The following is a 16,033-nucleotide window of genomic DNA, read 5'->3' on the forward strand; positions in this document are numbered from 1 at the left end:
TGTTGCTTTTGGGCTAGTGGTATCATTAACAAGGATAATACAAAGTGAGACAAATGTGCAGAAAAACACACCTCTGGAAAACAATTGAATAATTTCTTTAAGCACCAGTCAATATAATGAATCCAAATTAAACATTGATTATGTTGTAATTTGATGGCATATTGAATCAAACCATCCCCAGCTGATGAGTATTTGTTTATTATCTGCTCTTCCTTCTGTTTGTTGTTGTTATACATTTCATTTAAGTTGCTCATCATAATTAGAGTCAACATCTTGGATCTAATTTAGGAGTAAACTATATTCCAGAAAAAAAACCTCTAAAATGAAGATGAACAGAATAATATAAACCATGTATATTTTTTCTTGACAAAATCCAGTTATTAGTTTCTATGTTGTAAGTTTACAGTTGTACATAGTGTGACACAGTAAATAGCTCCATATTAACAATAACCAGTTTTCTGTAGTTTCATGTTTTTGGCTCCCTGTGTGCTTCTGGCTCACTTTACAAGAGTACTTATTCTTTGCCCTTTACTTGGAAGCTTCCGAAAAACATAACTTAACCTTAGACCACCAAAATGTGTAAACATGGTGTTATGCTGTGCACACCAATATACTGTATGTTTAAACAGCATTTTAAATACAAAGCGTCTTGTTTCTAAATCCGTTTAATAGAACCTGAGCCTAGAAAACAAATGCAAACAAAATAATTCATTCATTTTTGAAAAGTGTGATACCTGCTGTGTGTATCCTAGAGATACAACATTGATAAATAGGTGTATACTGTACTGTAATAGTGCAAATATGTAAATATGCACTGTATATTTGATGTATACTGTACATATATACTGATGGAAAAAAGAAATGCAATATTTTCTGGAATGAGAATACTATAGTTATAGCTTATGTACTTTCACAAAAAGTTGTCAATTAGTTTAAAGCCCTCTGACCAGTAATACAGCTTGTGCAGTGAGGCACTGCAGCTTGTTAGGTACACTTTTACCCAACGAGGTCCAGGTGGAACAATGCCTGATCTGGTCACCTTTAAAAGGGCCTTAATTCAAAGCTTAGGTCACTGCAAGAAAAAACCCACACTTAATCAGTTTTCTGTGCATTCTATAATTCCTCGAATGTCACCAGAAGCAAGGGAGAAGGCCATTGGCATGTCATGTGCCAGCGTTGCCAGACACTATGGAGTGAGCCGCTCCATTGTGTCCCGACTGCAGAGAAGGCTTCAGCAGACCGGCAGGACAGATGACCGTCCAAGATCCGGTCACCCTTGAGTGACCACACAAGAGCAGGACCAGTACATCAGACTGGTACATTTGAGAGATCATTTCAGATCTGCCACCTGTACTGCTGCTGAAACTGCCGGCAGACACAATGCCCGCATCAGTGACAGGACAGTGAGACTCCATGCTGCTGGCCTTAGAGCAAGGCGACCTGTCAGAGGCTCTCTGCTCACACCTCCTAGACGTCACACCCAACTGGCTTGGGCCAGACAGAGGCTGTGATGGACTCGTCAGCAGTGGCATCAGGTCCTCTTCACAGATGAGTCACTCTTCAGCCTGTTCCACGCAGACGGGAGGGCCAGAGTGTGGAGGGCCAGAGTGTGGAGGAGGAGGTGTTGCGTTTCTTTTTTCCATCAGTATATATTAGAAATAATGACCCAGATGTTGCCAAATATGCAGATGTTTGTGCCATGGCAATTTTTCTATTGAAGAAGCTATTCCATCTTTTACAATGTATTCCTGCAATAAATACAATGTATTTTAAATGTTTAAATATTTTGTATTGTTAATAATATTGTAGAATGTTCATATGGATTCAAATCTATTATTTTCTTATAATTCTCAACACTTCTTTTCAATTAAGATAATGCTCTACACAGAAATAGTTTTCTCATTCCAAACATGACTGGACAGATTGATTTTTGGATTATTTTTATCCATTTCTACTTATTTAGTAATTTTACTTCCTAATGCATTTGATACATCTTTGTCTGGTGCTTCATTAGCAGCCAGCATGTGACCTACTGTATAATTAAGATATTTCTGCATAATTCGACTGTTTTTTATTGAGGATATTTTGGCTGAAAGGGACATACAGTATTTCCTTGAATACACTAAACAATTCGCTGATGTGTCATGTGTAAAATGTAATTATTTCAATTATGCAGTAGTTTTTTGTTTTAAGCAATAAATTATTTACAGTAAATTTCACATCATATGGACACTTTTCTTTTTATGTTCCTAAGACTGCTGTCTGTGTGCTACCATACTGACATTGATTATTTTTGTATAGCGAAACTGGAATGAGAAATAGTTGGTTTAAACATAGAGCAACTGATATAATTTAAATATATATATTTTTTTATTTTTAAAAACTTCAGTTAATGCTATCACTTGTGTATTTGAAAGCTAGAGATGCATTTTAATGGGTCCCTTGTTTTAATTTTTCCTATCAAGGAGATAAATGATTACAACTCATCCCTCAAGCTGTGCAAACCTCAGTAGACTGGTTCACAAGGTTTATGTTCAGTATTGTGCATAAATAATCCTGATGGGAGGGCACAAGGATGTTTTAGGGAACAAGGCAGAGAGCTACATTCCCATTTTTATCATGGTGCTGTCAAAACTAGAGTCAGTCCCTTCCAGAAAAGTTAATCTTTCCTGGACATTTTCTTCAAAACATTGAAAAAACTATGCCAAAAACATTGCAGACAGAAAAATCTGTCCCACAGCACACAATAACATTCTAGAATTGTCATGACATATTTCGCTCCCACATAGAACATGCATATTGAACTGCACTACACTCCATATTTGAAATGTCAGGATAAAGATTCATTTTAAATATGTCAGCAGAATTAAGGACATTAAGGACACCATCCCAACCACACTGGACCTGTACCAATTCGCCTACCGGCCCAACAGATCCACAGATGACGCAATCTCCATTGCCATACACACTGCTCTATCCCATCGGGATAAAAAGAACATATACGCAAGACTACTATTCATCGACTTCAGCTCAGCTTTTAACACTATCATTCCAGAGAAACTAGTCGAGAAACTCAGTGCACTGGGTCTCAACACCACCCTCTGCAACTGGATTCGGGACTTTCTGACAGGCAGACCTCAGGCTGTCAGGCTTGGAAACCACACCTCTGGCACACTAACTCTGAACACTGGGGTCCCCCAGGGGTGTGTGCTTAGTCCATTACTCTACTCCCTCTACACCCACGACTGTAAGACCAAACACAACACCAACCTCATCATCAAGTTTGCCAATGACACCACAGTTGTAGGTCTGATCACAGACAATGATGAGAGGGCCTACAGGGAGGAGGTCAGTCTCCTAGAACATGATGTGAAGACAACAACCTCACCCTCAACGTCAGCAAAACCAAGGAACTGATCGTTGATTTCAGGAAACTGCAAAATGGACATGCCCCTATCCACATCAACGGGACTGAAGTGGAAAGGGTCAGTAACTTTAAATTCCCTGGCGTCCATATCACCGAGGACCTCACATGGTCTCTCAACGCCACCTGTCTGATCAAGAAAGCGCAACAGCACCTGTAATTCCTAAGATGGTTGAAGAAGGCTAAGATATCTCCCCAGATCCTCACTAACTTTTACAGATGCACTACAGAAAGCACACTGACAGGTTGCATCACAGTGTGGTATGGCAACTGCAGTATTGCTGACCGCAAAGCCCTACAGCGGGTGGTGAAAACTGCCCAGTCTATCACTGGGGTTGCCCTCCCATCTATACAGGACATTTATAACAGAAGGTGCTTGAGGAAAGCTCTAAGCATCATCAAAGACCCCACACATCCCAGCTACAGACTGTATGACCCTCTACCATCTGGAAAACGGTACCGGAGCATTCAGGCCCGGACTACCAGACTCAGAGACAGTTTTTACCCCCGCACTATCAAACTATTAAACTCCCAGCCTCTCTCACTCTCACCTCACCTCTCACCTATGATCTGAACCTCACAGTGCCTTCTTTCTTACCAAAAACTCACACATTGAAATCTACCTCTACCTTACATGTCAAAAAGCTCACTCCCCATAATTTCTATCCTTTCATTCTGTTGATGCATGTTTTTGCACATCTGATGTTGTTTTTGCACATTACTTGTTACCTTTTTGTTGTTTTGCACATTGCCTGTTGTTGTTTTTGCACACTGCCTGTTGTCTCTTTCTTTTATTATACAATTGTATTGTTGTTGTTGTTTTTTTGTACTACGTATCGTCTGAGAGCTAGCTAAATAGCATTTCGTTATACCATATACCTGTATATGAGTATAATGACAATAAACTTGAACTTGAAATTGAGAATTAAGTAGATTTTTTACACGTGGCCTGTAGTGAATAAATTCTTCGAAAAACCGACCACAATTAGTTTCACTGTGTCTCTTGACTAAATGGCTTAATTTAAGATTTAAATAATGGCAGGATCTTTTCGTTGTGAATCATAGTTTGAGGGTAAATAATGCACGTGACATTATGTATTATTTTGTAATAATGTATTATAGTAAATGTTTTTTCATACCTGGACATTACAAATTACAATTAAACAGAAGCATGGCATGTGCTTACACTAACATTTAGTTATTATTAACTAATAACTAAATTAGTTAATAAGCATTTTTAATAAGCATTTTTAACAAGCTCTAATAAGCATTTTTTCTGCCTCTTATTTTAAATACATTTCTTAGAGTAATTTAATTCCCGATATTCTATGTCTCATATCATCTGTGATAACAGCAATGTGCTGTATATTGGTTTGATTAAACAATTTAGTGTTCAAAACAATTTATTTATCTCTTTGAAGTTGCACGAAGGTCAAATTTGATTCTTTGGAGGTCTGAATGTAGGTCTATAGCTGGTCTAATGCTCTGATCATTTAACATGAAAGACAATGAAACAAATATTTATCTGGCAACTATCTTAAATGCTTAAAACATTACTATTTAGTATTGTGTTTTTTATTATGATTGTTTTATCTTTAGTTATTTGTCAAAGAAACCATTATAATGGACTTCAATGGGTTTCATCTTATACAGTACCTGCAGGAAAATATAGTACAGGAACCTAAAGCAGAACATGGATTATGTCCCTCAATGGATATTTACCCACTACTTTAAACAGCAGTTGAGAAAGGGAAAAAAATGATCTTAGGCATTAGTGTCAGGTAATGCACATGATGTTTGTATTCGTATTCAAGCCAGTAGTGTGGGATCCATTATCTCTTCATATGACCTCAGTGTGTTCTCAGGAGACATTAGATAGTCATTTCTTTTAAAACGAGTCTGCTTATCATGCAGGCCTTTGATCTCTTGAGGTCTAAAGGTAAAAGCTGTGTTATTCCAGTACCCATTACCTCTTGTCAGTAGGAGGTCCGGTGAAAAAACTGCAGTCTTGAGCTGAGCTTCTGCTCTCTGAATATATTCTGAATATAAAATTAATTCTCAAATCTCAATAAAGTGGTTAAGATGTCACTAGATCAATGGTATTTGATGAAGTACAATCCTAAAAAATTGGGGAGAGCAACTTTCTGATTTCTGATAGGTTTGAAATGATTTCTTAGTCAGCACCATTTAAAGTACAACAATTTATTTTATGTAAGACTTCTGCTTTTTCCTTTCTCACCCTTCATAAAACATACAGCATTTCATTTTGAAAAACACAGTCAGGTTTTATTGTGGGGCGGAAGAGCAGATGGCCTGGTGAAAACATACTCAGTAAGAAGAGAACAGCAGAATACATCCTCAGATTGATATTCTTTTATTGAATTCCAAGAAAGTCCAATTAATTTATAAGTTTGTTTCCAAAAAAAAACCCTTGAGAAAACTAATCCTTCCTAGAGATGTACTTGAGCATTGATTGTTTTCCAGATTTTGTTTACTGCTTTGTGTGGGTAAAATTAATCTTCAGTTCTGTGTGTTTATGTTTGGTACAGAAATTCAAATGGTTTTAATCTCTTGCAAACATCTCACAACTAGTCCAAACTGCTTATGAATTCAAGCAAAATGTACGAAGGAGTCAGAGGCTTCTGTTGATCATAATCATACCGGTGAACTGTAAACATTTTTTTAATAGAAAATGATATTTATTTTTGTAAACAGCAGTGATTTTGCTTAGTTAAAATCTATTTACAGCTTAACAGTAGCATCAATACAATATAATATTAAAGCATATCCTAAACGGTATAATCTTAATGCATGCAAAACCCTCGATAATGTCTTCTTTCTCTGCTTTTTACTTTTGGTATTTTACATCTGTATTGCAGATAATTATGCTCTTTACAGCTTGTTCCTTGCTCAATGTTAGGAAGAACCTTTTTTTTAAAAAATAAAGTGAATTTGCACTGTAATCCTCACTTTTCTAGAGCTAACAGCAAAGCTATTTCTGAACATAATCAAATTGTTTTATTTTATTTATGTTTCCATTTCACTCGTGGCATTAAATAATCTTTTCTCTCTGAATATTTTATGGGTCTATATCCGCTCAGTAATAATTCATTCCTGAAAGAAATTGTAGAGCTACTTAGTACAATTCTTTCCTTAGTGTAGAACAGTGTTACCATAATGGCTCACGTTATTTTAATTTATCATTTCAACAACAGCAAGATGCCAGATTTTATTTTGCAACATTGTATTTTTTATTTTTTTCTAAAATTGTCAATAAATTAATGGCATTTTTAATGATATCTGCTGTCTTAAAGAATCCTCTGACCATAAGGTCCTTTTATGCACTAAAACACGTTTCTTCTTCTTTTGGGCTTATGGACGTGTGTGTATCTACAATATGAAGTACTAAAAATGGCAAAAAATAATGTTCTAAAAAATTAATGTAATATACAGTATATGTAAATCTTACAGCTTGTTATGGGACTTGTTGTTAATAAGAATACTGTGGAATAAACGATACTGTCAGGACAACAATCCAGTCATGGCTAAAAAAGACTTATTTTGCAAATAAGTTTTTGTAATAAAGAGCAAAACTAGATTCTCTAAGTACACAACCAATGGTTAACCTGCATGGTTGGGTTAGTGTCACTGTCCCATGGCTGGCAAAGGAATCTTACTCTGCTTCTCTCCTTGTCTATGCTTGGGTATGCAAAAAGACAAATTCCTATTACAAGGAATTGTATATGGCTAATAAAGTGATCTTATCTTATTTCTTTTGTTGACAGCCGCAACACAATGGCCTAAAACTCCTGTGCTGCTTCCTTCCAGGTTTTTTTGCCAAAATGTATGACTCTTGTGACAGCAGTCAAGGATGTGAGATACAGTAATTTTATCAGTAACAAAGTTAATAATAAGAGAAACAGAAGTGATATCTGTAGTATAAAGTATTTTAATTATTGTTATATTATATAATATCTATTATTAGATACATATGTCTAAATATGTTTGCAGAACTTCCCATTTTAATTTCTCAATTGATTTTATGCTATTTTTCCTGTAATGAAAATGTCTTAATGTCCCAGTCAAGTCAGTCATTATTTTTATTTGTTTTTGCTTTGCAGGTGTTTGAACCCGACTTACAATGGAAAAACTGCTTGTCTTTCTGCTGGTTATTGGCATGGCAGTTAAGGCCCAGATCTGTCCAAAGCGCTGCGTCTGTCAGATATTGTCTCCCAATCTTGCAACTCTGTGTGCCAAAAAAGGGCTTCTGTTTGTCCCACCAAACATCGACCGGCATACCGTAGAGTTGCGCCTTGCCGATAACTTTGTCACAAGCATAAAACGGAAAGACTTTGCCAACATGACCAAACTGGTGGACCTTACATTGTCAAGGAATACAATTAGTTACATCACTCCTCACGCTTTTGCGGACCTTGAAAATTTGCGAGCGTTACACCTAAACAGCAATCGGTTAACAAGGATTTCTAATGATACCTTTAGTGGGATGTCCAAACTGCACCATTTGATTCTGAACAACAACCAGCTCACTGTAATCTTCCTTGGGGCTTTTAATGATTTGCTGGCTTTGGAAGAGCTGGATTTATCTTATAACAATCTGGAAACTATCCCTTGGGAGGCCATTCAAAAGATGATCAGCTTGCACACACTCAGCTTGGACCACAACATGATTGATTACATTCCCGAAGGCACATTCTCTCTCCTTCAGAAGTTAACACGCTTAGATGTTACGTCCAACAAACTCCAAAAGCTCCCTCCCGATCCGCTGTTTCAGCGGGCTCAGGTTCTAGCTACATCTGGGATCATAAGCCCTACCTCGTTTGCACTGAGCTTTGGTGGGAACCCACTGCACTGCAATTGTGAGCTGCTGTGGCTGAGGAGGCTCACAAGGGAAGATGACCTGGAGACATGTGCCACTCCCTCTCACTTGTCCGGGCGATACTTCTGGTCCATCCCAGAGGAGGAGTTCCTGTGCGAGCCCCCGCTCATCACTCGCTATACACATGAAATGAGGGTTTTGGAGGGCCAGCGTGCAACACTGAGATGCAAAGCGAGAGGAGATCCAGAGCCAGCCATCCACTGGATCTCTCCCGAAGGCAAGCTGGTCTCGAACTCCTCGAGGACACTGGTCTATAACAATGGCACACTGGACATTCTTATCACCACTGTAAAAGACACAGGATCTTTCACTTGCATCTCCTCCAACCCCGCTGGAGAAGCACATCAGACAGTGGACCTCAACATAATTAAGTTGCCCCACATTACTAACAGCACAAACAATATCCAGGAGCCAGACCCGGGTTCATCAGATATCTCAACTTCTACCAAGTCTGGTTCTAATGCAAGCACCAGTACAGGAGACTCGAAACAGAGCCAGGACAAACGTGTGGTCATAGCAGAAGCCACTTCTTCAACAGCCCTTATCAAGTTTAACTTTCAGAGGAATGTACCAGGCATTCGCATGTTCCAAATCCAATACAATGGCACCTATGATGAATCTCTTGTTTACAGGTAAGACACAGTATCCTGTTCCAAACTGAGACAGTATTCCCACTCATTGATCCTTTAATATGCTGCGGTACACTTACTCTGGCATGACCTCAACATTGGCTCACGCTGTTTTAGAAATTGTTGGTAACAAGAAAAGAAATGACTTATCTAGATGTTAGTAGTTCAGGTGGGTAGCTGCGTCAGCATGCGTAGGCTGCAAAGGAACAAGTAATAGGTTTATTCAATGCTGAAAAAAAGAAGAAAGAGAACACAACGTTTCGGCCGTGGAGCCTTCTTCGTGGAAAAGGGGACAGAACTTGTCATTTTCACTGCAGTCACTTTATGAGTCCGGTTTTGGTAATTTTTTTAAAGCATGTACTGTATAATAATATTTTGAAAAAAATAATCAAATTAAGGCATTACTAACATTGAAGAAGGCTCCATGGCCGAAACGTTGTGTTCTCTTTCTTCTTTTTTTCAGCATGGAATAAACCTATTACTTGTTCCTTATGTAGATGTTATTGCTTAATGGTTAAGATTGTCCTTTATCCAAACATTGAATTGAGCAGGACCACTGAGGAGTAAGGGAATTGTGCAGTTGTGTGTTATTCTAAAAATACTGCTTTTTTATATAAAAATGTAGTACATTACTATGCAAGAGACTAAAATACTAAATATATATTTTTTTTATGAAGCAGTGTTACTTATGTTTTTCAAAGATGATGTGGACTTCATCAGTGTTTTTCAAACAGTTATGCCATGAGGAGATTTAAGAGGACAGACAAAATGCAACAGTAAAGGTTTTTTTTTCAAATGAAGTGAAAATGTCTGTTGGAGGTTATGGCACCTTAAATCTCTTTCTGTTTATTTACTCTCTTGCTAGTTATTCAAAAACAAAAATGCTGTACGGTAATAACATGCATGATTGCATTTGCTTGTGAAGTAATTTCCAATAACTTTTAAAAGAGAGGTTTAAAAATACATGAGAGAAAGCTGTAACTTGACATAATGGGTTTAATTTAACACATAGATCCAATTACATGTAGCAATAACGTGTGTACAATTATTTATATCATGTTATTTGTTGCTGGGAGAAATTACTTCTTTTTTCTGACTGAAAGAAAATAAATCACTTTATTTATTATATTACATTTTGTATTTACAACAATTTGGCACAAAGCATACATTAAAAATAATGAAACGTTTCATCTATTTGATATGGCAATAGTCAAAGTTTTTTGCTCTTTTAGAACATCAATACTGAGTTTCAGAACTAAGAAAACTAACTTTCAGGTTTTAGTATGGCTCCTACATCACTAATTTGTCAAAATGCTTATAAAAAATTGAACATGCATGAATTTAAGAATTTTCTTTTATCATTCTTTCAGATAGTACATTTTTTCCCCCAAAATGGAATCACTGATAATAATAACAGGGAGTGCAAACCATGAAAATGTTATCTTTAGGAATATTATTCTTTCGGCTTTTTAAAAATGTCAATTTTTTAGAATATGAAAAGAAATACAGGCTATCAAAATGAATAGAACATGATTCTATAATTAAGGTATAAAGCTCCCAGCTCACAAGTTCCATATGGTGAAAAAACTTAATTAATCCTCAGGCAATATGTATTAGTGGAACACATTAAATTTTGAAGAAGAAAAGTAGCATAAATGAGTTTGATCCTGGAACTTTAAAAATGATTTTAAAATTTAAAAATGCATGTATAGATGATTTCATGAACTGCATGATTTACTGTATGCCTTGTAACAATTTTTGTAAGATGTGAGAGACCTAATGAGAACACATAGACCATAGAAAGCTTAAGGTCTTGAGGGGTTGAAGCACTAAAAAGAGAAATAGCAATCTTGTCTAAAAATGAGATATTTCTTCAGTTTTCTAAAAGGGATTGTAAACTAGCCAATCAAAAATCCTTTTCCAGTCTGGTCTTGGTAACCCATTAAACATACTTGGTGACAACAATAAAAATACAGCTAAATAAAACATGTTTTACAAATGCAAATATGTTTTAATTTGCCCTCCATCCGTAAGTGTAAATATCTGAGCAGGTCGACTTACAATAACTACATTTGTTTTATGTGACATACCTATAAGAACAGATGCTTTTTGGAACAGCATTTTCATTAGGGGGATTTTAGGAAGATATTGATTTCACTGTACTGCAGTATTCGACGTGGGCAGACCTCTTACTTGACTGGGTTTTATGGCCAAGTGTAGATAAAACTATTATTTAATTGGACCAGGCAATGCACAGTAGCATTCCCTTCCCCCTTAGTGCAGCGCACCTGAAAAACGTTCAAGAGATGAGACATTGTGTTCTACCGGAATTAACCTTTACTTGCTCATTTGCACTCCTCCATTATACATACCAGGTTTGCAATGTAATGGATCTTTAATTGATTACAATATGCAATTAGAACTATTTTTTTTATTTGAAATTCAGGGTGAATGTGGGTGCTGACACTATCAGAGACAAATATAAATACAGTAATGTACAAAGCCTCAGACAAGCTCATCATAATACTATGTGTTTTTTTAAGAGTTAGCCATCCACAGATTAAGATTAAAAAAGAATTTTGTGAATTGGTTGAATCATTTTTGAGGCTACTATACAGTCACAACGATTAAATACTGTGTAGTACAGGTATTAGTGTTGACAAATTATGTTTTAATTAAGGTGTTAATGTTTATACAGCTACACATTTCACTGAAATGTATTAAGGCTTATGGATACCCCATGTTTTTCAGTCCTGGAAATTAATAAATAATCTCATTACTGGTACATTTATAAGCATACACTTTCATGTGTAGTATAGATCTAAAACTAGGTAGAAAAACATGACACATTCCATTGTCTAGAAATACAAGTACCAGGAAAAAAAGAGTCCAAAGCTGAATACTGTAGCTATGGCACAGCGTGACCTTTAACACACATGTGGCAGCGTGCTTCCCACTGTGCTCTCCTGTCACCATTGCCGTGGCAGCGGGGAAAAGGCTGCTTTGAGTTGTCAAATTACAATACAAGAAAACATTGCACACTCGGAACAGACATGAATACATGGCTTTGTAAAATTCTCATTAAAGGAGTTTAAGGTTTGACTTCTGGCCTGTCCAATCAAGCAGATTCTTTGCTATTCTTGGTGTTATTATCATCTTTCAAGACATTTAAAAATCACCTTTTTTCAAACTGATAGTTAAGGTAGGGATCTTCAGATCTGGCTTTTATAGTGTAATGTAAAAATAAGGGGAAACTATTCAATTACAAAAAGCTACTTCTCAGATCAACACTATCTGGAAGGCACAATACTCGTTTAGGGGTGCCAATTGGACAAAAATCATGCTTAACTATTTATAGCAGTGAAACAGGTCCTGCTATTTGTCAATCAAACATAGATAGAATTCCTGCAATCTACTTCAGAATAATATTTTTATGGTGAAGATGGTCATTAAGCAACTAGGAGATTGTTCTTCATGACTTACAGTAGTACATCAGTGGTTTGGTTTCACACTGTAATGAGCATTACTGTCCTTCAGTTTTAAAGCAAAAATGAATTCATGTGTGATACGAGAGAACACTAAATTGCTTCTCCGCTTCTTCCAAATAATTAAGAGTTGAGATTTTTAGACTATTTTTAGCTCTGTAGATGGAAGCTTTGGATTGACTTGTAACTCTAAATGACATTTTACATCAGTGCTCTTTATCTCTTCTACAGAATGATTCCTCCGACAAGCAAAAACTTCCTTGTGAACAACCTGGCTGCAGGAACCCTGTATGACCTCTGTGTCTTGGCCATCTATGATGATGACATCACCTCCCTCACGGCAACCAGGGTTGTGGGCTGCATCCAGTTCACCACCGAACAGGAGTACTTGCGCTGCCACTTTATGCAATCACAGTTCCTCGGTGGCACGATGATCATCATAATTGGTGGAATAATCGTAGCCTCCGTTCTTGTGTTCATCATCATCCTGATGATCCGCTACAAAGTGTGCAACTCCGGTGACCCCAACAAAGCCACGAAGGTCAGCAACGTCTACTCACAAACAAATGGATCTCAGCCCCAGGGATGCGGAGGGTCAGTTCACCCCTCCGTCTCAAAGCAGGCCTTGGGGCAACAGGAGAGTGAGCGGTGTCAGAAGACAGTCCCGAGTGACACAGTGACGCACTCCTCAGAAACCTCCATTCCTGATTGCTCCACCACTACCTCTATGGCAACCCAGAGTTGGACCCCAGGCTCGACCGGTTCTCTAAAGCCAAAACGCAAGGCTGGGCCAAAGTCATCTGCCGAGCCCAGGATCGAGGCTCTCCCCAGCGCGGAGACGCAGAACACCAATCGGAATAATTCCACGGCCTTGCAGCAGCCTAGCCTCCCTCCTTCCGTGCAAGCCAAGGAGACGCCAAGCTTCAGAAGAGCACAATCCAAGCCCACTAAATATCTCACCTTGCCAACGGATGGTGTGAAGGCTAAAAGAAGGTTGTCTCTAAATGAAGACTTGTCTAAGTATCACTGCTACATTGGTTCTCAAAAGTTGGGGAATCTGTGGTCTAAGCGCAGCCTGTCAATGAACGGTATGCTTCTACAGCTGGATGACTCAGATATAGATAGTGGGAAAGTGACATTTTCAAGTTCGGAGTGGATACTGGAAAGCACTGTGTGACTTTTTTTTTCCTTGCATCATTTTTTAAGTCGTTTTTTTTTTTTTCAAAGCCAACAGTGAGTGAGTGGATGCTTGCCTTGTAGGAATTTGGAATTCCAAACTTGTCTCAGCTGATAAATGGCATCTCCAGCAGAGCTGTGAACAAACAACACCATGCTCATGTGGCATTGTGACAACAACCATACAAAACGTTCCCAGTTATAAATAAATAAATTACTCCAGCAAGAGGAATGCACTACTGCCTTCCCTTGCAAACTAATTGGCTTCTTATTTCTGCAGTAGGAGGTACCAAGAGGAAATGGAAATATGTCTATCTGTTGAGGGTGTGGGACTGGGTGTTTGGTGGAAAGATTTCACAAAAAAGCCTTTTTAAAAAGGAAATTAAATTTCCTGCATATAATAGAGAGAAAAATAGACTTATCAGACCTCTTATTAAATTGATATTTTTTAAAGAGAATTTCAAACTTTCGTTTCAGTGACATTGATATGCCTTTGTTTTCAGGCAAAAAAAAAAATCCCTGTACAGAAAAAAAAACAACAACATTGGCTGTGTTGTTATGTTGTGTAAAATAAAATATGAAATAAGTATACTCAGAGGTTGTCATTGTGGTAAATGCGTAAAATATAGCGACCAACTACTTGGTATCATCAAAAAGGCCAGCACCTGCAGACTGAAGAAGAATTGTGTTAAAAAACAGTGTTAAATGTGTTGAATCCTTGAATTCATGAAGTGCACTTAGTTCATCATCTTGGAATTAATGTTCTAATTTTTGAAAATTAACAGGTTATCACTTATTTCCAGCTGGATCAGAATTTTCATCATATTCTTCAGCCATATTCTGAAGAAATATTTTACATCTATTGTTGAACATGTGTGGCTATAAAATATCTTTCTGTGTATATTTGTTGGTTTTCATATAGTGTGTGCTGTGTTTCAAATGTAAAACTGAAAGAAATATAGAGACTACAGCACTCAATATTGCACATCATTTTTTAAGGCCATGAACGTTTACAGTCGCTGCTGAAAATAACTGAAAAAGTATTTGATTTGTGAAATACAATGGCTTACACATTCTTGTTCTTCCAGGCTTACTTTTTCAGTCCCCTGGATTTCAACAACATCAGTCTTGAGAAGTTTAAATTATTGATTTTGAGCTGAGAATTTCCAAGCTAGGAAATAACAGAAATGTTGACTCCTGTCCATGGCTTTATTGAATGAATCACTGCAGCACAATGCAAAAATCAGTGAAAGAACAAAAGAAAGGTTTCACCAGTATATGCATTTTAATAGTAACTGCATTCATATGTCAAGGAATCAATTAAATATCGCGAGACAATTTTGTTAAATCAAAAATACAGCATATTATTAGTTATGTAAACTATCAATCCTACATAGTGTCTAATTGGTTTTATGGTAGACAAGCAAATTGATGGAGAATTCAGTGTTTGTGGAATTACCAAGGGAGAAAACTTTTATTTTCCCAGGTGTCTGAAAATCAAGGACTATATTTTAAATCAAATGCCTTTTTTATGCGACATTATACAGTACCATCACATAATATCGAAAAGATTATGTGCAAGTTAAATCTAAAATGTACGTACTCACATTAACAATACTAGACACAAAGTTGTGATTTACTTTCTTTTGTTGTTTGTTGTGTTTCTTATGATGTACAGTACAGTATATAGTTTCTTGAATACAACAATCAGATGTCAGTTTACTAAGTCCTTGAATTGTTTCAGATGAAAAATGTTTCAGTTTCAATTTTAACATCATGACCTTCTTTTTAACACCTACTTTTAGAGCATCATCTTTGTCTTGAATGTTTTTTCTGCTTCACTCCTGTGTTTAACTACAACAAAATGAACAGCCAACAGTGATGATAATACTCACTTAGGCAGCTTAGATGACCTTCCTGTGCCATTCTTAAGATTTAAACTCACTGGAGTATAAGTAGCTTTGTGAGGATCACTCTCATTTACCACATGGCATTCGTAGGTCAGACTTTCAAAACATGTGTTTGCAAGGACTAGGTGGCTCAGTTACACAGACCCTTCTGTAACTGCCTTTTGGTCTTTTAATTTGAAACCCAGATTCGTATGTATGTACAGTATGACTGAGGTGGTCAAAGGTTTTAGGTAATTGTTTAATCGGTGCATGTACTACTAAAGACAACGTGTTGTTTGTTAAAAAAGGTGAGTGACCAGAAGAAGAATTATACAGAACCTTAGCTGTCCTTTTGCAAACGTCGATCACACAGTGGTTGTACAAGGGCAATGCCAATGCAGTTTGTCAACACAACAAATAAACTAATTCTCAAAGTCCTGTAACCTATTTCCTGAAAGAATCTGACTTTTTCACGTTCTGTCTATCAGCTTTGTGGAACATCGAGACAGTTATAATATTTAACATTTTATTTA

The 16,033-nt window shown here is 37.0% G+C and overlaps 1 protein-coding gene across 1 annotated transcript in view; it reads left to right on the forward strand.

Annotated features, from left to right (window-relative positions):
- Nucleotides 1–14,206, forward strand: part of lrfn5a (leucine rich repeat and fibronectin type III domain containing 5a) — a 36,985-nt gene extending 22,779 nt beyond the window's left edge. The window contains exons 2-3 of the mRNA XM_088925238.1: nucleotides 7,546–8,953; nucleotides 12,667–14,206. Of these exons, the coding sequence (XP_088781364.1) occupies nucleotides 7,566–8,953; nucleotides 12,667–13,612 (2,334 nt within the window). The 5' untranslated portion in view covers nucleotides 7,546–7,565 and the 3' untranslated portion in view covers nucleotides 13,613–14,206. The remainder of the gene's footprint in view (nucleotides 1–7,545; nucleotides 8,954–12,666) is intronic.
- Nucleotides 14,207–16,033: the final 1,827 nt, after the last annotated feature.

The sequence above is a fragment of the Atractosteus spatula genome, chromosome 9, assembly GCF_055471065.1.
Source record: "Atractosteus spatula isolate fAtrSpa1 chromosome 9, fAtrSpa1.hap1, whole genome shotgun sequence".
Lineage (NCBI taxonomy): Eukaryota > Metazoa > Chordata > Actinopteri > Semionotiformes > Lepisosteidae > Atractosteus > Atractosteus spatula.